At 31.1% G+C, this 23382-nt stretch overlaps 3 protein-coding genes across 3 annotated transcripts in view; 2 read left to right on the forward strand and 1 right to left on the reverse strand.

The window, feature by feature from the left end:
• The window catches only part of LOC148302961 (sodium-coupled monocarboxylate transporter 1-like), a 35093-nt gene extending 29195 nt beyond the window's left edge, over positions 1-5898 (reverse strand). The window contains exon 1 of the mRNA XM_088270753.1: positions 5394-5898. The gene's annotated coding sequence lies outside the window, so the exon portion shown is untranslated. The remainder of the gene's footprint in view (positions 1-5393) is intronic.
• A 321-nt stretch (positions 5899-6219) lies between these two features.
• LOC148302962 (uncharacterized) lies at positions 6220-10186 on the forward strand. The gene is made up of 9 exons (XM_088270751.1): positions 6220-6442; positions 6916-7304; positions 7721-7937; positions 8324-8472; positions 8553-8750; positions 8852-9065; positions 9146-9450; positions 9541-9945; positions 10034-10186. Exons 1-9 carry the CDS (start codon positions 6358-6360, stop codon positions 10184-10186), a joined length of 2115 nt encoding a protein of 704 aa, XP_088126877.1. The 5' UTR covers positions 6220-6357.
• Positions 10187-10482: 296 nt separating this feature from the next.
• On the forward strand, positions 10483-23108 carry LOC148302963 (sodium- and chloride-dependent glycine transporter 1-like). The gene is made up of 12 exons (XM_088270750.1): positions 10483-10646; positions 10722-10851; positions 11699-11830; positions 13230-13384; positions 13686-13765; positions 14349-14616; positions 15475-15575; positions 16310-16529; positions 17734-17862; positions 19834-20034; positions 22566-22736; positions 22851-23108. Exons 1-12 carry the CDS (start codon positions 10611-10613, stop codon positions 22974-22976), a joined length of 1749 nt encoding a protein of 582 aa, XP_088126876.1. The 5' UTR covers positions 10483-10610; the 3' UTR covers positions 22977-23108.
• The last annotated feature ends 274 nt before the right edge of the window (positions 23109-23382 follow it).

Consider the following 23382-nt stretch of genomic DNA (forward strand, 5'->3'; position numbering starts at 1 on the left):
ATATCGTTGGACCACACAGAATTATTACCTGACCACCGTGCGACAGTTACTAACAAGATTAACATATTCACACATACGTGGATAATGAATACCAACTGAGTGCGTCAATATTCAGTAATCCCGGTTGAAATACCAAGTGTCCGCCGCGATATTGTCACCAACACGTGAAACTGAATAACGAATACTGAACCGACCAATGTACCGCCCATTAATACTCCGATTATAAATTTTATGTCAATGCCAAAATTAATAAAACACGTTTTTTATGGGTAGTTTAATAACAACTATTAATTTCGCATTGTTATAATATCAAATCACAAACCACAATACAATTAAAACGTTGGCCTTCGATATTTACTCAATTATAAATTTTAGTTATGATTTCATAAAAATGGAACACAAAAAATGTATAAAAATCATCGGTGGTGGACATAAAACATTTCGCACACCCTCAAGAATGATGAAAAACATCTCTGAATTTTTGGGATTAAGATATTATTTATCAAATATGTATATTGTTATGCAAAGTCCGTTGAAAAAATTATGTGTTGCATATTACAGGATTTGTGGTTACTTTTAAATTTTCACTTTGTTTAATTCACAAGTAACATATTTATGGCACAATGGAAATACACACAGAATCAACTTTCAATCACGCATTTATTAATTCACTAAGTAATAAATTACCATCGATAATTTAGTAATATTTATTACACCAACAGTCGAATTCGTAAAATAGGTTTGACAATGAATATTCAATAAAACGAAAATTCATTAAATGCATCGTCGCGTCATCTCATCATTCGATAGTCAATTGATGTCAGCTGTTAATCTCTCATTTTTCAAGTCTTATTTTCATTTCGATGTATAACATTTTTTAAATCAAATTTCAGGTATTGAAAAAAGGTAAATAAATAACGCAATATTAATTACCATACTATTATCAGATGAATAAAGGAGTAAATTTTTATAATACAGCTCGCTTTCCGAGAGACAATATATGTAAACTCTATTATTTTTTAAATGGTGTGCGTAAAGTGAAGTATGTATGTACTGTCGAATCAACCAATAGAAAAGCAAATACATTAGAGACAATAAATTAATGTATGATTGCACATACACACGGATATAAACTATAATTGAACATCTCGATACATATAACTTATCATTATCAAATTCCATTTTAAAAAGACAAGCTCATTTATATTTTTAGCGCATCGAGTCAGAGTGGCACGCGCCGGGAATATATGTACAAGCGATGATATTCAATGGATGCGAATATCTGAATCTAAAATTGTTGGATTATTTTTCTATATAACAAACTGAATAATACATATTTAAAAAAAAAATATTATTATGACTAAATTAAAGGTACAAATCACATAGTGACTATGAACCAGAAAGGCCAGGTTTTGGCCTCGTCTCGACCCGGTTATGTATCGATTTATTTTGCACATACCTATTAGCATTTAGAATTCAACACCCATTGAAACAATAAATACATATTTGGAAAATCAAAAAAATTAGAACAGTACAGAACGATTCATTTTTGTGGCCGACGTAAAATATCTAGTTAACATTTTTATATATCGCTCACTCCTTTCAAGAACGTCATAAATCAAAAAACTTGATTTTTCAGTAGAACGTTTTTAAAGTTTAAAAATATAATACAATGTATTAAAAATAAATATCAAGCCACTTATTGAACTTTTTACTGTGCAACAGATCTTTTTACGTAAAACCTGAAGGTTTTTTCTCCATTTGAAAAATATTTAGTATATTTAAAAAAATAATTAAACAATACCTTTTCTTCAAAATGCAAAAACAACACTTTCTGCCCTGTAGCGGGTAAACATTAAGTTAAAAATATGCTTCTTTTGCTGGGATATAGTACATTTTGTGGGCATTCTGAAAACATGCACAACTGAAAATTGGCTAATTTTGATTTATGACGTTCTTGAAAGGAGTGAGCGATATGACATAAATCAAGCAAGTCATGTATGGTGGTACATACTTGAATACAGAATCAAGGTATAACATGGGGAGGATTGAAAGCCAGACTCGAGAAACGCCTGAAATATTACTATATATCCTTGGAAACCTAACTGTCCATAAAAACTTTCCACCTCTCTCCCCTCAACTACTTACAATACCTAATCCTTCTTTTGCCTCCCTTGTTTTCATCAACTTCCATGAATGTATTATTTTTAGATATCTCATCAAAGATGAAGAAGAATATGGAAGTCTGGGCATTTACCGGGCTGACGACCATCATAGGCTGGTTTCAGGGATCACTTTACACACGTGTAACATTCACCAATTCTACCCATTATTGACAATCACACTACTCAAATTCTTTGAAGTTCTTTATATATGAACCAATTTTGAAACATTATTCTTGAATCACTAGAACTTCACTAGAGACATCTATTGGTTAGATGAAAACAAGCTTTTTATACAGCAGAAACTATTTTATTAGTATGTGAGGTCCGAATCCTGGATTATAATGACATACATGAGAAACACCAGAAAATATCATTTTTATTTTTATTATTTTAGCTTTTAATTTGACCAGTTAACTTATTTACATTTTGAGTGTGTCCATGAATGTATTATATAATATAGTAATTAAATATTTATTCATTCAAACTGTGATTTTTATTTTTTTCGTTTATATAGGTGTTTTTTAAGTCCCCACTATCACTCTCATTATCATTAGTAAAGTCACTGAAATATCCCGTCATTTTCTTATTTTCTTAGAACTTTCACCGATTCTAATAGTTTTCCGTTTGAAATCGGGGGAAAAAAATATCGTGGGAACACAACATTTGTCAGCGTCAAACGTAATCTGACGTATAAAACGCGATCGCGCTTCTAGATAGTTCATTAGAAAATAAATACTAGAGGCGCTGTCGCGCGCTTCGGCGCGAAAAGGGTTAAATTGAATATCCGATAAAATCGATATAAGAAACCAGATGGTGTTCGGACCAAAGTCTCTTATGCGACATAGCGAGCTATAAATAATATACCATTACATCTATTACATATACACGTGTATTAGATATATGGACAGCTATTTTTTTTAGAAAAAAGCTTACACAGCGTCGAAAATACTGGCCGCGCAAACTTGAATGAATAATGTAAGTACACAAGTATGAGTAGGTACACATGACAATGTTTGCCGTTCTTAATTATTTACATTTAGTCGGTAAATCTCAATTTAAATTCGATATTTACCGACAAGGAAAACCACTTAATTCCGTTTACGGTAATATTATCTGAATTATAAATGAAATATCTGTTAATGATAATAATAAAATCAGATATTGAATACTAGATAAAACCGACTGATTTTTTTATCATTATAAATAAGTATATATATATAATACTATTATATAAGTATAATTCATTCAAGTACTACATTTACCTAGTATCTTTACATTATCTTTACATTACATACAATATTTAGTATTTGTTACCTTTGAAATCCTGATTTGGCTAAAAATCTTTTTACTCTAGTGAAAACTAGTTTTCACTACTATTATATTACTTAATAGTATTATATAAGTATAATTCATTTAAGTACTACATTTACCTAGTATCTTTACATTATCTTTACATTACATACACTATTTAGTATGTGTTACCTTTCAAATCCTAATTTGGCTAAAAATCTTTTTACTCTAGTGAAAACTAGTGTTAAAAGTGTCTCAGCTTAATATGAAGCGTCTATTGTTTTTATACGAAAGAAGATGAAATGTGAGCATCCCGGGCCTTCGACCTGGCTTGCTTAAGTGATCACTACATACACTTGTTTACACTGCAGAATAAGATAAAAGCAACCAATTCTGTCGTTGGGTCTGACATAGTCGTTAAACTAACTTGAGTTAAAAATTACGTACGACATTTTGGGTGTGTTCAAATACTTGTTAACAGATCTGGATTATCTCCAATTAGGGGTTATTTCTTATATTATTTTATTTTCAACATAGATGAAGAAGAATATGGAAGTCTGGCCATTTACTGAGCTTCTGACCGTCATAGTGGTTTAAGTGATCACTTTACAACACGTGTAACAATCACCAATTCTACCCATGATTGACAACCACACTACTCAAATTCTTGGAACTTGTATATACATATACATTATATGTATATAGAAGTTCCAAGAATATGAAGTGATTTTTTCACTCTAATATTTATTCAATATTACCCTGGACTGGTACCTGAAGTTGAGGGCTAACCACCTTTCCTTCGTGTGTTAACGATCAAGATAACACTGCGTTTATATGATACAGTGCCCTATGCACCATTGGGGTGCGATTAAGGGTTCGAATGAATATATATATTGTTCAAATTCAAAACATAGTCCTTGATTCACTAGAATTTCACTAGACAATTTTACATGTTAAGTAAAAATTATTATTTGGGTCCTTGTCCTTTATTTACGCTATTTTCAATTTAATTAATATTCAAATAATGAGAGAGTGTGGAATATCGCGCCACGGCTAAACAAACAAGAATCTATTCAAATTACACGGTAACTATGTGATCAAACCTAGAGTTTTATAATATTTTTCGAACGAGAGCAAATCAATCATGTGAGGATGACATAAATATGCATAGAAAAAAAACTCAATGTATTTTAAGCCTTCATTAATAGGTTTCAGAGGATGAAGAGCATACAGTCTCGAATTAAATTATTGAATGCATCAATTAAAGAAGAATTATATGAAAGTAAGTAGACTACCAATCAAGCTGCCACAAATCCTTTCCATATTTTTTTGTAATTTTTATAACGTGTTCAGACTTCCTTCTTCTATCGCTATAAATTTAGGACTCGTAGTGTAACGTAATTATATAATTATTTTTCGATTACCGAGGATTTTTCCGGAATTTTATTTACCTAATATTTACTACGGAATCGTCTCAACTACTGGCATATACATTTCCCATTATTTTCCACTCGCTCTAAGCGACCGGCTCATGGCCTAGGCCACCTAGGCATAGCGCTGGCAATGAATATACCAACCCTTATGTAGTATACTTAGCAAATCGTATTGAATTGAATTTTTTTATATTTAAATATTAGAAATACACATTTTTCTATTTTTACGAAAAACAAACCAATGTGATAATGTTATTTATAAATATTATAATTATTATATAAAAGCGAGGAGATTATGTAATTATTAATTTATTATTATAAAAACGTTCATGTGTTCGTCATGTTGAGATACATCTTAATGATACATGACATCTTAAATCGAAAGAAATTATTACAGAATATCAAAAGGAAATATTAATCATGTTAGCATTAAAAGTAACGGGGCGCTAAGTGAAGTAAGACTAAACATTAGTTATTTGTTATTAATGACAAAACTTTCACTTACCATGCGAGGAAACCAGTTAAAATGCATGTATCAGCAAAACGAAGCTTCTTGGGATTAAAGCAAAATAATTTTGTACACTATTTACGAAAGTAATCAATTAGGCGGACATGATAGAAGTTTACTAAGTACACAGTGTGAACGAAAAAATGACAACTTGAATTTCACAATCCGCGACACTGACAATAAAATGTAGCACCGAGTCACAAGTCAGTGTCAAAGTTCCCGCCATATATTATATTATGTGAACCGGTGGCAACACGCGCACTCTAGCGACAATTCACACAAACACTTACAAGTTGACCTACAATATTCTAGACCTTTTTAACAAACACATTTTGATAAACGTGAAGAAACAGTAAAGAAAATATGAATTATATTGCTTCACAACGTTTCCGTTATTTTTGTACTGTGAACATAAAAATAATAAGCAAATTTTGGTGATAAAATAAATAAAACTGAGGAAGAGTGACAGATGCGGAAGTTTTTCTGTTTCACCAAAATAATCCGTGCGCCGCCTTTTGACGGAATATTTAACTATACAGATGTTTACTTTACCGACATTGAAAGAATTTATCATAATTTCTTTACTAGTACTTACCTACCTACATATAAGTAAATATAATATACATAGTCAATTCGAACGATCCATGGTTTTTCTTTTTAAATGGATTTCGATGGATCTACAATATTATTTTGTATAAATTATGAGTCAATAACTTCCTTATATGTACCTAACAATTTAATAATTAAATACTTTCCATTATTAGACTTAATTATATAATAGAATTTGTCAAGTAGAAACCTTTAAAAATTTCAAAATAGGAGCTCTAATAAATTAATAAACAAAAAAAATTCATAGTAAAAATTATATTTTATTTGTCGTCCACTATAATTGAGCTATTCTTATATTTCATATAAAAATCACAACATCATTAAGTAAATATATGTGCTTTACTTTATAAACATGGATTCTAGTTCAAAATTACGTGTAATATCTGAAACATCAAGATCTTCTACTGCGCGTAAATTTCCTGAAGCAATAATTCCAGGTCTGAGATTGTTTTCAACGGGTGGTTTCAAAACTTTATTAGTTCAGTATAAATGAATGAACATTAATTGACTCGAATTTTATTACATGAAAATCAAAATCGAATAAAAATCTAAAAACTAAAAATTAACTGTCATTTTTAGACGTAATCCCCTCCCATTAAAAGGTGAAACAATATCGTCACTCAATTTTACTTTATTACAAAATTATACTGTAAGTTATGTAATCTTACAACAACAAAAAATTATGTAAATTAAGATCAAAATCAAATTAAAATCTAAATAACTAAAAATTTCACTGTCATTTTTATACGCAATCCCCTCCCCTTAAAAAGCGAAATAATATCGTCACAAAAGTATAATTGTGCATACTCTGAAACGTTTATAAACATATTACAAAATAATACTGTAAATTATATAATTTTACAACAGAAAATTGTGTAAATTAAGTTTTTTTGTATAACTCGTATTTTAGGGTACGAAGAAAGAATTCGATCGTTCGTCACATGGTCAACATTGCAAGAGTCATTCATTGAGCATCGCTCTAACTATGATAAAGGAAAATGCAACAAGCTTACCTTCTCCGAAGCACTGAGATCAAAAGTTAATAAATCCTCTTTATATAATTTTATGGGCGATTTTCACTGCAGAATTAAAACTGAGAATTTCCTAGAGCTTATGGATATGACCCTTTGGGATTTAGAGAGATTTGGTACCGACGAAGATGTATTTGAATATAATAAAGCAAATAATATAACAAATTCAGTCGAAAACATTATAAAAAAGTCAGCCAAAGAAAAAACGAAACTAGATTTTGATTGGCTAAAAAATCATGCCCAGGTTTTGCGCCTCTTGAACAACCAAGTAGGTGAATTTTATCTATTTAAGTATGAGTTAAAGTGTAATTTAAGTACAAGTTTTTTTATTCATTACTCCTACTTAATTATAAGAGTTATTTAAGATACCGCTATGATACTGCGTGGACACATTGGTTATATCTGTCCTACTAATACTAAAGTAGTTATCTTAAGTGGAAAATCGATTTCTGTTAAATCTATCATCAAAGTCAAAACGACCTATAATAGCTCCAGTCAAAAAAGTAACGTATTAATGATACGCACATTGCTCCAAAACCAATAAAATTGCGTAGTAGAAAGTGCGCCCTATATTGAAAAACACCGAATTATAGCGTGTTTGACCAAAAAGGATGACAGATATATTAGTAGTGTAATTTTATTTACGTTAAATAAATTTGTGAAACGTTTTTATTATTTGAATAGGTTACCTATGTGGATTCGTCACTTAAGCAATTTAAAGGAATTAAATTTTTGTACTTGGGTTTAAATTATTTAAAATATATTAATGGAAAGAATTTGTCGCCTGATTTGCAAATGTTAGAGCTGTATGGAAATTTTATTAGCGATATTTCGTCTATCACTCAGAATTCTCCGGAAAGTTTGTCTTATTTGGGATTAGGAAGAAATATGATTTCTAACGGTGAGTTGTAATAGTACCTTATATGCACATTTATTTTAATGATTCTCGACCAAATTATTTTACGTTCATTTCTATGTTTTCCCGATTTTCACATAGACAAAATCAATACCTTTTTCAGCTTGTGTAAATTAATATAATTTTCCAGATTTTTCGTCGCCCATCATTGATCATTATGCAACCTCTATTATGCACATACCATATGGAGAACTAAAATTTTGAAATTTATCAGAAAAATGTATACGAACATGTTCATTTACTTAACACTCTGATTTTTGTAGTCGAGTCGAAGCGCTTCATCCGTATTGGGATGCCGGCTCCATTAGAGGATTGAAATATAATTAATTTTCATTATTTTATTGCATTTAATAAGTTTAACCCTTTTTCAGAAAATAATGGTTTACATTCCCTACAAATGACCAACATTAGTGTTTTGGACCTATCCGACAACGATATATCTGATATATGCGAAGTTCTAACTATTTTGGCAAATGTGGAAACTCTATCATCCCTTTCACTAGATGGAAATCCTTGCTCGGTAATTCTTATTGTGTAGATACCTCCCAAATAGTGAAGCCAAAATTTTATTAAATTATTCCGTTTTTTTTCAATTCTTAGTTGTGTCCGATTTATAAAGATGTCGTGTTGAGTTACTTACCGAGACTTCTGTACTTGGATGGCATAGAAATCCTAGAAGATGATAAAAATTTGGATACAGATTTCATGGAAGGGATCGAGGATAGTGCTTTGACTAGAGGTATATTTATGTTCTCTTGCTATCGAGTGATGTCTCTACCTGTGCCTATTTTCGACAAGGTTAGATGCTCATTTATATAAACTTTAAATATTCAAATAATTATAAACTGTTTTCAATTTCAAGCGAAAATTCTAATAACTAACATGTTTTATTATTTCAGACTGTGACAAAGATGTACTATTTGGAAATACATGTTCCTTTACTGGATGATGTGTTAATAGAATTTATCAAATACAATAATGTTAGCTTTATGCATTTATCTGAAAACAAGACCACGTCTCCAAAACTCATTCAACTTAATTATGACAACAGTGAAGAAGAAATTTTATATGAAATAAAAGCTTCGAAATCACGTTCCATAAAATTGAGTAATAGTACGTTTGATTTCAACTATCATATTCAACCTTTGTCGATTATATCTGAAACCGAAATTATAAATAGCTTGATGTTACAGATTCCTTGGAAAAAAAATTTGAAGAACCGATACAAGTGTCTGAAAAGTGTTTATTTGACGACAAACATTTAGACGTAGCTGAGACAAATTCTCTACCTAAACCAATTTCAAACGCCAACATATTTATTTCTCCAACAATAGAACTTGAAGAACTATGTAATAAACCTAGAATTAAGACACCCAAACAGCCCTGGAAAACCCTAATGGAATTCGCCATTCCAAGCATCCAAATTCCTTGCGACGATTTGCGCCTTCTGAGAGATACATTTAGATCTAGAGTAACCGTCAAATTAATAAGCGTAACGGTAAAATAAATGTATTTAAAAAAACATAAATTACGTATTTCTTAAACAGTTTATTTAGTTCTTGCCCATGATATTTTTTTATGTTCGCAGATGAACCAATCGGAAATGAAAAATCCCTCGAAGAAAAAGAGTAATCTGGAAAAAAAAGAATCGAGAGTTTCCCATTCGAAAACCGGAACGTCAGTCTCAGATGACAATATAATTTCCAAAGATACTATTTCTGTTTTCCACTGTCATTTGCGTCCGCCAAAATGGAAAGAATCTTTTCTTGACTATCAGTGGGTAGAGAATAGAAAAATTAAAGAAACAGATGCCATAGACAATGTTGCAGATACTAATGATAAGAACGCAGATGACAATGACAAACATGCTAGTGGCAACAACGCAGCTCCTTGTGGCCAAGACGCTGGTACCAGCAGCAGAGATGCTTATGACAAAACCACAAACAAAAATGGTACTAATACCAATGATGCCGTTGCGACTGAAGGTCTCAAGGTAAAAATAATATTAATTTTTACGTATATTCAATAAAGAGCCATGATTTTTGTTGTTAAGCATATTTTAATTAATCAATTATTTAAAGGATCTGAAGTATCCTGATGATACTATTAAAGGAAAACCAGCGAAAGGCAAGAAAGAAGAAATAGTTATGGAGGAAATTTTGGAACTACCGGAAGATTTAACTGTTCATGTGGGTTTTGGTGTACTAAGAAGTGAAACAATATTAAATAATTGAATACTAAAAATGTTTGATTTCATACATGCAATTTTATTTTTCAACATTAACTTAACAACATTTATTACATTGGGTATATAAGAGTGATCCAAATTAAAAATTATATTTAATTTTGTTGATTTTTTCAACAATTTTGTTAATGTTGCATCATCAATATAAAAAGCACATTTCAGATGTCCTCGGTTATAATTTGGTTCATTATGGTAAGTATCAAACGGTTAGATTGGATAATACATTCATCACTTAGATATGTATATAACATTACAATACATAATAGTGAGCATTATCCACTTTATGGAGTGAATGAGATACGAATTGTACAACCACGGGAGCTCAGTTCACTTCTCGAATCTCACAAGTTTACACATAAATAATTAAAATGTTTATCTTATAACTTTAATGTGATTTAGTCTCAAAAAGTGTGATGGAAACAAATAAAAATGAAGAGACTCAAGTCCAGGTAAGAAAATATTAGAAGATTGAATTACCCACTTAAATATGATATGAGAAACATTTATTTTATGTAAATTTTAAGGGAAAAGATAAAAAATTGGAGAGAGGAAATTGGGCGTCGAAAACAGAATTCCTACTGTCTTCTCTTGGATATTGCATCGGGATTGGTAATGTGTGGCGCTTTCCCTACCTGTGCTATAGAAACGGCGGAGGTATGTCCTTTATATTTGCTTATTTATTTAATTTGACAACCATAGAAGAAGAAAATTAGAAAATACAAAAGATACAATTCTTAGGTGATTGCAGTTGAACTTGGAACCCTCATTTTTTTCTAATGCAGGCAAAATTTAAATCCTAAATATTTTATTGACTAAATACATACATATGTTTATTTTTCAATTTGAATACACCACTTGATGGTATCGGCAACACTCTTGAAAATAGCATTATAAACCCTAATTACTAAAAATACAAAAACATTTTTCCCCTTGGTATTTATGTAATCCGTATTGATTTTTTTAGGGGTAGTTAATAAACATTTTCAGTGTGTCCAAATACTTGTTCACAAAATCTGGATTATCTCCAATTACAGGAGTTATTTTCATATTATTTTTTGACATCTCATCAAAGATGAAGAAGAATATGGAAGTCTGGGCATTTACGGGGCATCTCACCAATAGATGTCTCTAGGGAAGTTCTAGTGATTCGAGAACAAGGTTTCTAAATTGGTTCATATATACAGAACTTCCAAGAATTTGAGTAGTGTGGTTGTCAATAATGGGTAGAATTGGTGAATGTTACACGTGTGTAAAGTGATAACTTAAACCAGCCTATGACGGTCGTCAGCCCCGTAAATGCCCAGACTTCCAAATACTTCTTCATCTTTGATGAGATGTAAAAAAGTAGTTAATAAACATTATTAAATCACATTTGGTTTTTTGTATGAAACTTAATAAAAAATAATTATTTTAATAATGTAAAAACATCACACATTATTCTTATCTAAATGAAAAGTTATTGTTTTTTCCAAATGAAAATTTTAATGTATTACCTTCATAGGAGCATTTTTGGTGCCATACTTACTGATGCTCTTCTTATGTGGATTACCACTTTACTACTTGGAGACGAGCATAGGTCAGTTCTCCAGCGTGGGTTGTATTACTATGTTCAGGATTTCCCCCCTATTTAAAGGTTCGTATTACAATCATAATCATTTTCCAACTCATTAGGTAGCTACCGCAAGTGATGTATGTTATGGCTTGAGTATTTATAAATGAATGGTGCTTTATAAATTTGCATGCGACCACAACAATTCGCTCACTGCTTTCAAGAACGTCATAAATAAAAAAATCGTCAATTTTCAGTTGTGCATGTTTTCGAATGCCCAGAAAATGTACTATATCCCAGCAAAAGCGACATATTTTAAACTTAATATTTACCCGCTACAAGGCAGAAAGTGTTGTTTTTGCATTTTGAAGAAAAGGTTATGTTTAATTATTTTTTAAGTATATTAAATATTTTTCAAATGGAGAAAAAACCATTTGAAAAATATTTAGTAAATTTAAAAAGTGGTTTTTACCTAAAAAGATCTGTTGCACAGTAAAAAGTTCAATAAGTGGCTTGATATTTATTTTTAATTCATTGTATTATATTTTTAAACGATCTCCTGAAAAATCAAGTTTTTTGATATATGACGTTGTTGAAAGGAGTGAGCGAATTATCACTTTAATCAATTTAATTTTTTCCTTATTTCCTATCTATGATTTTTAAATAGAAAAAAAAACTTTTATTTGTTTTACTTTTGCATTTACCGGCCATTTTTTGTTTTATAAGTGAAATATGTAAGTTACTATATTATCTATATGCACCTACGTATATGGGTGTAGGAATGCAATGAGCACCCAATACTTTGGCCTCATTTTAGGAAAAAAATAAGTTTTTGTAATTCTGAAATTAATCTCGTTGAAAGCATGTCTACTTATCTTGTAAAGGTGCATAACTGGCTCTCATACATTCTGAATTTACTCACATTTTACACGAGAAGAGAAGTGATTATACACTTCTTTGCTATAACATCTACACAAAGTAAATAAATAATTTTAAATACAACCCAAAATATTTTAGTATTATCAAATATCGTAAAAAATTTATAAAATTCTTTTTCCGAACAATTTTCAAAAAGTTTTTCGTAACAATATACCAACAATATCCAATTCCAATAAATAAGTTCGTAGCGTATACAATATAATGTATTTTCGCTTTTTTTTTTGAATTACCTAACGTCCAAGTGACTCTGAAATCTAGCTACGGCTTATGCAACACCGTTTATCATGTCCCTACCCAGGCTTCAACTTTAAAAGTTTCATAGCCTATGCCTACTTGTGAGTGGATTTACTCTTTATGTTTAAAGTTACTATAATTTCATGTAATTCATGAGTGAAAATTCTAGGCAAAAACACTCGCCCTATTTTCGCTTTAAATCTTCTTAAGACCTAAAATTAGCCGATCATGCGCTATGCATTAACTAAATTTCGGCTACTTCGCAATGCGTTACACATCTAAAATTATATTTCATATTACTGCCTTTTAGGAGCTGGATATGCAACTATACTAATCAATGTATTATGTGCTGCATACTACAGTCTTATTCTAACGTATCCTCTGATCTTTATTAAAAATTCTTTCGGTGAAACATTGCCTTGGGAAAACTGTGGGAATCCTTGGAACACGGAGGAATGCGTAAAAGTAAGTATTATGTACTTGACTTGTTCTTCTAGGGAACATTCCATAAAATATGAGACTTTGAAAGTGGCAATAACCATAATCAATAATAAAAAGTACAAATCTTTATTCGTGCAATACTTTGCAAGATTAATTCCTCAATCGATATTAGATTTATTAAATTATTTATTGTATGTGGCAGAGCTTTCGGAGAATTTATTTTACATTGATTCTAGCAAGATTTTATTTAAAGAATTATTATAACAGTTCCCAAAAGATACTCATAAAAAGTTTTTTTTTTTTTTCAATTATTTTTTGTTTTCAGATAACTGATCCTGACTTTATAATGGCAAATGTCTCAAGGGAACTAATCTCAGTTAAAACACCATCAGAAGAATATTTTCAGTAAGAAAAAGATCTTAAAATTCACTATCAAATATACATTAATTACAAGGTAGTTTTTCTGGATTTTTCGGACTAAAGCTCATTTTAAATGGCTATTGAATAAAGTTTCGTCAAGTCAATATGTCGTAAAATAACAACGATAGTTTTTTCACATTTATTTTATTTGACCAGTGCCCAGTACCGACATCATCAGATTGGTGAAAGGCTGGACAAAATTTTATGTTATATACACAATGCAGAGATTGAAAACCACGATTTTATTTTATTTTTCTGTCAATTTTTTTTAAATTATAATAATTTAACTATATGTAGTTATTATTTTATTATATAAAATGCAATTCCACCAAGAAATGTGCGTGAAAAACTTAAATCTAATTACTATGTCAAGACTAGCAAAATTTTACGTTTTCACTATAGTTTTAGGTTTAGAAAAATGAACTCGATGTCAGTTTAATAAATGGCCTGACAAAAACTCCAGAAAACTTATTTTGTAAACATTAAAAAAGGACTCAATGTTTTTATTTATTTATATATGGTGTATTTCTATGTGTCATTGTTGGTAAGTTGGTTTTTTTTATTACAGCAACGAGATATTGAGAGTATCTGAGAGTATAGACCATATTGGGTCCGTGGTGTGGCAGTTACTATTTGGCAATTTATTTGCCTGGATAGTGATGTTCGCTTGTATTGCGAAGGGGGTGAAGTCGGTCGGGAAGGTGGTGTATTTTACGGCCACTTTCCCATTCTTTGTCCTAGTCGTACTCTTTTTCCGTGGTATAACCCTCCCTGGGGCGATAGATGGAATCTACTTTTACATTTACCCACAGTGGCATCAGCTATTAAACCTAAGGGTAAGTTTATTAATAACAATTCAAATACCTTTTATAAATCTCAAATGGTCACGTGGAAAATTCATTTCTTTTTTATTTTTCTTTTAACCCTTATCCGCACCCAATGGTACATAGGGCACTGCATCGTAGCGACGCAGTGTATCTTGATCGTTAATTGTATGAAGGCGAGGGATCAGCTCTGCGCTTCTTGTACCAGTCCATGGTGATGTTAAATAAATATGAGAGTGAAAATCATCCTTATTTATTTTGACCCCTCCGGGAATCGAACCCAGGACCTCCAGCATGTTAGCCAAACGCACCTAACACTACACTACGGAGGTTGATAATGGTAATAATAATTAGGCACTCGTAAAATGCGAAGATTAGCAATTTTTAGTAGATCCTATGATACTGTGTTGCAAGATAATATAATACACACCAAATTTCATCAAATGAAGTCTTTCATATTTGTCGATGGTTGATAAATATGTATTTGTTGAATTAACATCAACATTGTGAAATAAAACTGAATTATAACTACAAATAAGGGTTTATTCTCCCCTGTCGATAAAAATCTTCTGTAGTTCTCGAAACTTACAGTGTACACTAATGTAACTCAAAAATGGTATTTTTCAAGTATTCTATTTATCAATGCTTATCAGACTTTGGCCCCTAGTGCATGTTGGTCCTCGGGTCGACTTAAATCGCATGTGATCAACATTTTACATGGTTATAATTGTGTGAATAGTGCTATGGTAATTAATGAATATTATTTCATGATAGTATTAAAATATATGATGTGTCATCAACTATGCTAAAAAAATATGCTATAAGGTAGTTTGTGCAATACGTATCATGTCACATTTGTTTTCATTGAAGGTTTGGGCCGACGCAGCAATCCAGATATTCTATTCTCTGGGCCCGGGCTGGGGAGGTATTGTCAACATGGCTAGCTACAATAAATTTAAGAATGACAATCTGTCGTGAGTATAATAATATTTAAAAACCTTTAAAATTAAAAATTAATAGTTTTCCCGGAATATAGAATAGATAAAAGAACAATTATGTAAGCAATGCATACGTTTAAAAATATAACTGGATTTTAAAGCCCTAAGCGCAATAATATAATTCAGTAAGCATTCGGCTGCGCTGAGAGCCGGACGGATATATATATATATAAATATATATATATATATATATATATATATATATATATATATATATATATATATATATATATATATATATATATATATATATATATATATATATATATATATATATATATATATATATATATATATATATATATATATATATATATATATATATATATATATATATATATATATATATATATATATATATATATATATATATATATATATATATATATATATATATATATATATATATATTTTTTTTTTTTTTATTAACTCCTCACCTTTCAAAAGCTGTTTTCTTTTCAAAACCAAATTTTTATTTCCAAGGAAAACTTGTTTTTAAAATACAAAAACGGTGTCTTAATCAAATATTACCTGGGTTTAAAGAACATTATGTTGGAAATTTAAAGAATACTGGGCCTTGATGAATCCCATCAAAATATACAAAAATTCAGGACGTCATTATTCTTTCAATTCATTAATGCGTTTTTATAATAATTAACACGTCTAAACGTTACGACGAAATGACTCCGATCAGTCCCCACCTTTAGGTTTCTTTCATCCACAATAACTTTTCCTAGGGATTCCTGCGTATTCTCAGTGATCGGGTTCATGGCTCACAAAACTGGACTAGCTATAGAAGATGTGGCTGCTGCAGGACCTTCTCTCGTGTTCGTGACATACCCCGCTGCCATCTCCATGCTGCCCTGGTCGAATCTCTGGTCCGTTCTCTTCTTTGCCATGCTGTTCTTCCTTGGAATCGACAGTTGCGTAAGTTTTTTTTAACAGTTTTAATTTGAATTTTAAGTAAGATTGTGTGGAAAGACAGATTGGTGTGGCGCTGTATTCTCTCTGCCTACCCCTGTGGAGAAGCGGCGTGACGGTTAGTAAGTTTGTTTTTAGTGAAAATAAAGGAATCAAGATTAAATATTTTTTAACAAAAAATACTAAATAAAAATTGCTGTAAGTGATGCTTTTGTAAATCGCTGAATTCACAATGATTGAGGTGTATGTAATAATAATTCAAAATAAATTTGATGTGAAAAACAAAATATACAATTCTAAGAGAAGATTATAACATGAATAATGAGAGTATTGAATTATTCGTTAATTATCCGAATTATTCCTGTTGTAAAAAAAAATGTGCGGCAGAACGTTGTATGATAGATGTTCGAATGGTTATACAAGGAGAGAATTATGGGCTGAGATAAGCATTATCGACAAAATTAAGAAAGATGTGTTGAGATGGTTTGGGTATGTGAATCGAATGAGTGAAGGGAGAAAAAATACTTAAACAAATTTATGAGGCGAATGTAGTTGGTAATAGAAGCAGAGGAAGACCGAGGTGCCATGATCAAGTATTTCAAATACTCGAATGCGGTCAGATAAGGAAACAGAATAAAATAAAGTCAGTGTGAATGTTGACGAACGAAAGATTGTGTGTAAAGACAGTGGCGTGATGGTTGGTTTGTTTAAAAAAATGCAAGCAAGAATTAATATTTTTTAAGAAAAAATACATTAAATGATTTAAGCAACTCATTGAAAGGCATCTAGCTTTAATTTTTTTTTGAATTACATTAAATTACAATAATAATATAATAATAAAACCCTTATCCGCACCCCAATGGTGCATAGGGCACTGCGTCATATAAACGCAGTGTTATCTTGATCGTTTACACATGAAGGAAAGGTGATCAGCCCTCCGCTTCAGGTACCAGTCCAGGGTTATATTACAATAATAGCATTAAATAACCATTCATATCTGATGATTTTTTTGGAAATACATCAAATTACAATAATAGCATTAAATAACCATTAATATCTGACGAATAGTCGGAATAATAAGTGAGCATAGCCGGTTTGAAGACTTATTTTAAGAATGTGTCTCATTTATTCTTTTAATAAGACTTCAAACCGAAATAAACACAGCCCGTGAACTTGAAATACAACACTAATAATACTCCTTTGTTTTCAGTTCGTTCAACTTGAGGCCATCATATCAGCGCTGATTGACGAACATCCCGCTCTTCTGAAATGGAAGACTACTGTTGCATTCCTCGGGTGCACGTTATTTTTTGGACTGTCAATTATTTGCACGACAAATGTAACTATTTGATTATTCAAACAGCAGAGCTAGAAATACACAAAAGTGCAGATAATAGATCAAAAACTAAGAGATGTATATCGTGGCAAAAAAAGCGTTAGCTCTAAAATCCCAGTTTGAATAATCCCTGTTATTTAATAGATTTATATTATGATATATATTATGATATATATTAATAGATTTATATTATGATATTACTGACACTTCGTGATGGAATTGCATTTTTAATTTTTATTAGATTAAAACCAATATTTTTAGCTTTTCCACTTTTTTTATTTGACCAGCGACCGGGTTTCGTCGTTACCGACATCATCAGACTGGTTATTTAAATAATAAAATAAAACCCTTATCCGCACCCCAATGGTGCAAAGGGCACTGCGTCATATGAACGCAGTGTTATCTTGATCGTTTACACATGAAGGAAAGGTGATCAGCCCTCCGCTTCAGGTACCAGTACAGGGTAATATTTAATAAATATTACAGTGAAAAAAGCTTTAATTAAAAAAAAAATTAAGCTTGAATAAAATACCCGCTATTAAACTTAAGGTTGAATTTACTTGCGAACCACAAAAATATGTAATTTCAAACTATTTAGAGTATTTTGCCAGCTTATAGAACATTGAAAACTTTATAACACTGCATCAATAGTCAAAATTACATATTTTCGAGTTAACGTTTTTTGCCAGTATACCCACGATATGATTTCCTCTTTTTTGTGCAGTATCAACCTTTCAATAACACAGACACAAAAAAAAACATTCAAAAATTCGTTATTTGACTCGATCGCACATGTCTAGTATTAATTCCATTTTTTAAAATGAATAATAACCCGCAAAGCCTTTAACTTTATGAGGTAGGTATATATTCATACTTGCTCAAGTAAATTCATACTTGCTGTGTAACCGGCCACACGTTGCTTCGGTTCAGTCTGGTTAAATGGGAAGGAAAGAAAATATAGAAAGCACTGACTTCTACATATATAAACATATAATTTCACAGTGCTTGTAAAGCAATAAAATATTAGAAAATAAAATATGGACCAATAATACAATAAAAAATATTGAAAATTTTAGATGACAACAGCTGTCAAGAAGACCGCTTTCCACCATGAGCAATGCTTAGTATTGCATGTGTTGCTGTTACTATTTACGCTAAACCCATGGCGCTACAATTGCGGTCCATAAAGCTGCTTTAACAAAACACGCGCATATTTGAATGCAACGTTGTGTCAAATTTCAAAGCAATCGGCGAATAATTCGGCGAAGCTTTGAGATTTTGAACAAACTAACATTTATATTTGTATTTATTTAGATTTCATATTCGCTCACTCTTTCAACATATATAAAAAAAACTTGATTTTTCAGGAGATCGTTTTTAAAGTTTAAAATTATAATAAAATGTATTAAAAATAAATATCAAGCCACTTATTGAACTTTTTACTATGCAACAGATATTTTTACGAAAAACCTGAATGTTTTTCTCCGTTTGAAAAATATTTAGTATATTTAAAAAAATTATTAAAAAATACCTTTTCTTCAAAATGCAAAAACAACACTTTCTGCCCTGTAGTGGGTAAATATTAAGTTAAAAGTATGCCGCTTTTGCTGAGATATAGTACATTTACTGGGCATTCCGAAAACATGCACAACTGAAAATTGACGATTTTTGATATATGACGTTGTTGAAAGGAGTGAGCGATATGTGATATTGTAAATAAAACACTTATTTTTTACCACTTGAACCTAACTTACCCCCCCCTTACTTAAAGTACAGATAATTATTTATCCTTATTAATGCTTTAGTTTATTTTCAAACCCGTGGATGAAAGTAGTAGTACCTATACAAAACTAGTCGTAGTATCCAAAACTAGTCGTTGAAAATAAATATAATACTAAAGTGGTAAAAAACATGTGTTATTTAAAATTTAATCAAAGTGAATGCCGAAAAAAAATCATATGTTTTTAATTTTAGGCTGGAATATACATAGTCCAACTGATGGATTGGTACAGCGGCTCTGTAGGAATTATATTGATATGTCTTATCGAGATCGTGATTATTGGATGGACATACGGATATAAGAACTTCGTTAGAGATATTCAGTTTATGAACGGTCACAGCGTCCATTGGGTCTGGAAAATTTGCTGGAAATATCTTACGCCTGCCATATTGATGGTAAGAAGTAAAATCCTAGACTTTAATTGTATAAATCAGCGGTCGGGGAACTTTTTTAACCATTACCCCAAGATATTTTTATGTAAGTCGATATTCCCCCTCCCCCCATTTGAAAAGAAGGGAATCAATGTATGTATGCTTAAAATGAAACTTATTTATTGAATTAATTTACACGAAAAAGAAAAAAAGTTACATGAAAATAGTAAGTATGTAATTGACAAACAAAATAAATTCACAACATTTTGAGTGTGTCCAAATACTTGTTCACAAAATCTGGATTATCTCCAATTACAGGAGTTATTTTCATATTATTTTTTGACATCTCATCAAAGATGAAAAAGAATAGTGATTCAAGAACAATGTTTAAAAATTGGTTCACATATATAGAACTTTCAAGAATTTGAGTAGTGTGGTTGTCAATAATGGGTAGAATTGGTGAATGTTACACGTGTGTAAAGTGATCACTTAAACCAGCCTGTCGGTCGTCAGCCCCGTAAATGCCAAGACTTTCATATTCTTCTTCATCTTTGATGAGATGTCAAAAAATAATATGAAACAAAATAAATTTTTGAAATTGGGTCAAACGAAAATTCAGGTTTTCAGGGTTCCTTTAAAGTTTTTGGAGTAATGATATTGCTTCAATTACTTAAAAAATTTGTCTTTTTGATGAAAGAGCAATTTGAATAGTCTTCGGCGTTTAATCGATTTCTGATTTGTTTAAATTTGTAAAAATACTAACTTGTTTATGAAATAGTAAACTAGAAAATTTTCCTTTTTACTTAAAAAAAATCATTATTACCCCCTTTGGGGTATTTTACCCCGGTTCTCTGACCGCTGGTATAAATCAATCGTTTACTAATATACATATGCAAACATCCTTCCTTACAATTCATTGTTAGTGCTGTTAATATTAATAATCACCGCTCAGTCTTAATATAGGTAACCTCATTCAAGAATTGAAATAAAGTACTAACAATTGCAAATAAGTAGTCCATTAGCCTATCCACAACACAACTTATTATGTATCTACTTTGTACGTATACTTTTATCTGCAAACTCCGTAATTTGGACCATAATTGCACTCAATAAATAATCAAATTGAGGATTTACCAAAATCCATGAAAAGTTGATTTTGCAAGGAATCAGAGTGATGAAAAGTAAAATTATCTATTAAGGGGATACACAAATATTTCATTCAGAAAGCAGCCGGCCCGTGAGGGGCCAGACGTGTCTCCACGCACATTTTTTAGAATTTAGATTGGAATTTGATATTTTTTTAGAAAATGTATTTTTTAAAAATATATTTTTTTAATTGTTTTTTAACTCCTTACCTATCAATAACTCTTTTCTTTTCAAAACTATATATTATATTTATTTCGAACTGAAACATATTTTTTCAATATAAAAACGATGTTTTATAAAAAAATGCAATTACATTAAATGTTACCTGGGTTTAAAGAAAATTAGGTTGCGAGCTTTTGATTACTGGGCCTTAACCAATAATTCTGGTAGATTGTTAAATTTATTCACCGTTCTACTCATGAGTTCCGAAATCTTAATAGTGTGAATAAAAATGGTGAATGGTGAAACCAGCCTTTGACAGGTAGTAACCCCTATAAATACCCAAATTCTATATTCTTCTTGATCTTTATTGAGATGTCAAAAATGTTAGTAAAAAGTATTATTATTATTCCATTCCATAGTATTGGACTCCTATATCCAATAATGTAGAGTGGAGGACCGATCGCCTTGCCTTCATATGTTCAACGATCAAGGTAGAACTAGGTCAGACTAAATCGATCTAATAAGGTGCGGTACGCGTCATTGGATTCGAATAGGTTTCAGAAGAAGAATCTTTTTTGTCACCAAAGCTCAAAGGCCAGATTTACATTAAGTCAGTTACTGGCTACAAACACAAGGCAAGTCAGTGCTGACTCGGTACTGTTATCATATTATTGAAAGCTGTCCCACCGCATTCCCAGATCTCATACAGAAGCATCTAGACTTCCTGACAGACCTTCTCTTGCAAAGCGTTTTTTTATGAACTAAGTTACGAAATTTTTAGAAAATGTGAAACAAAATTGTGTCGTGATTTTACTGTAAATTTACATTTAAAAGTTTCAATATCCCTGTCACTGCCAATCTAAATAAATAAAAGTTTGTAAAACCACCCCCCAATTTTCTAGAAGTGCCCCGGTGTTCTAGAAAATTCAGTTCAGTTCAGTTCGTCAGCTAGATCCGATTCCGACCTGACGTTGGGCGGCACACAGACGCCTCCACAACCCCGAGCAGCACAGCACAGCAGACAGACACGGAACAGTGCAAAGACATTTGTTATCGTATTAATTAATTTTCACGTCAGTACTGCGCTGTCGCGTCAGTGCTGACTTCCATATTCCCGGTGTAAACAGTATACGTGGTTGGTTGGTTCTCGGCGCCAGTTCTGACGTCAGTAACTGACTCAATGTAAACCCGGCCTAAAAAGTGTTTTGATAATTGCATGTATTATACCATTTCATGTGTAATTTCAGTTTATTTTCATCACAACTATCGTATGGAACGGTGAACTTGCGTACCTCGGGAAACCTTATCCATCTTGGAGTATTTATGTTGGCTGGACTTTGTGTCTGTCTTCCATCACTTGCATACCAGTTTACATGATTTATTATCTCGTCTTCTGTTCTGAAGGAAGTTTATTCGAGGTATGTTTACACGAAATATCGGTAAAAATAACATCTTGCACTAATTTTTTACCTCCAAATAATTGTTTTTTTTTTTAATATTTAAATGAAGTGTATTATTTATGTATATTTTAGCGTATCAAGAAGTCTCTTCAAGCGAGTGAGCTTTGGGGGCCAGCCGATAGAGGAACTGCAGAAGAGTGGAGAGCAATTAAATCACTACCAGTAGAAACGACTGTGGAATTAACGGCCATACAATAAATACTTCAGGGCTTGATTTTACGAAAAATAATATTTTTATCAACTAATATCTGATACCAATGTGATTTCAATATTTTTTGTTCATTTGGTAAACTCCCATTCATTTGTTTTTATAGTATAGACCCATTAATGTGAATATATATATATTTTCTTCAAAATACCTGTACCTTCTTTATTAGCGTGTAGAATAACAGAAAAAAAATACTGAAATTTAATTCGATATCTTTAAGAAAATCTTTTTTATTCAGTGAAAATATTACCCCTTAAAACTTACCAAAAACACCAAATACGTATACCCAATATGTAATATCCCCTCTTAAGTGGCCTGAACTAGCGACTTTAGTAAATAATTTTAGACTATAACCATATATATTTCCTTGTTTGTCTCAGATTAATATTCTTGGTG

This window comes from Brachycentrus maculatus, unplaced genomic scaffold, assembly GCF_059751285.1.
Source record: "Brachycentrus maculatus isolate JH-2025_06_01 unplaced genomic scaffold, ASM5975128v1 h1tg000395l, whole genome shotgun sequence".
In the NCBI taxonomy this organism is placed as follows: domain Eukaryota; kingdom Metazoa; phylum Arthropoda; class Insecta; order Trichoptera; family Brachycentridae; genus Brachycentrus; species Brachycentrus maculatus.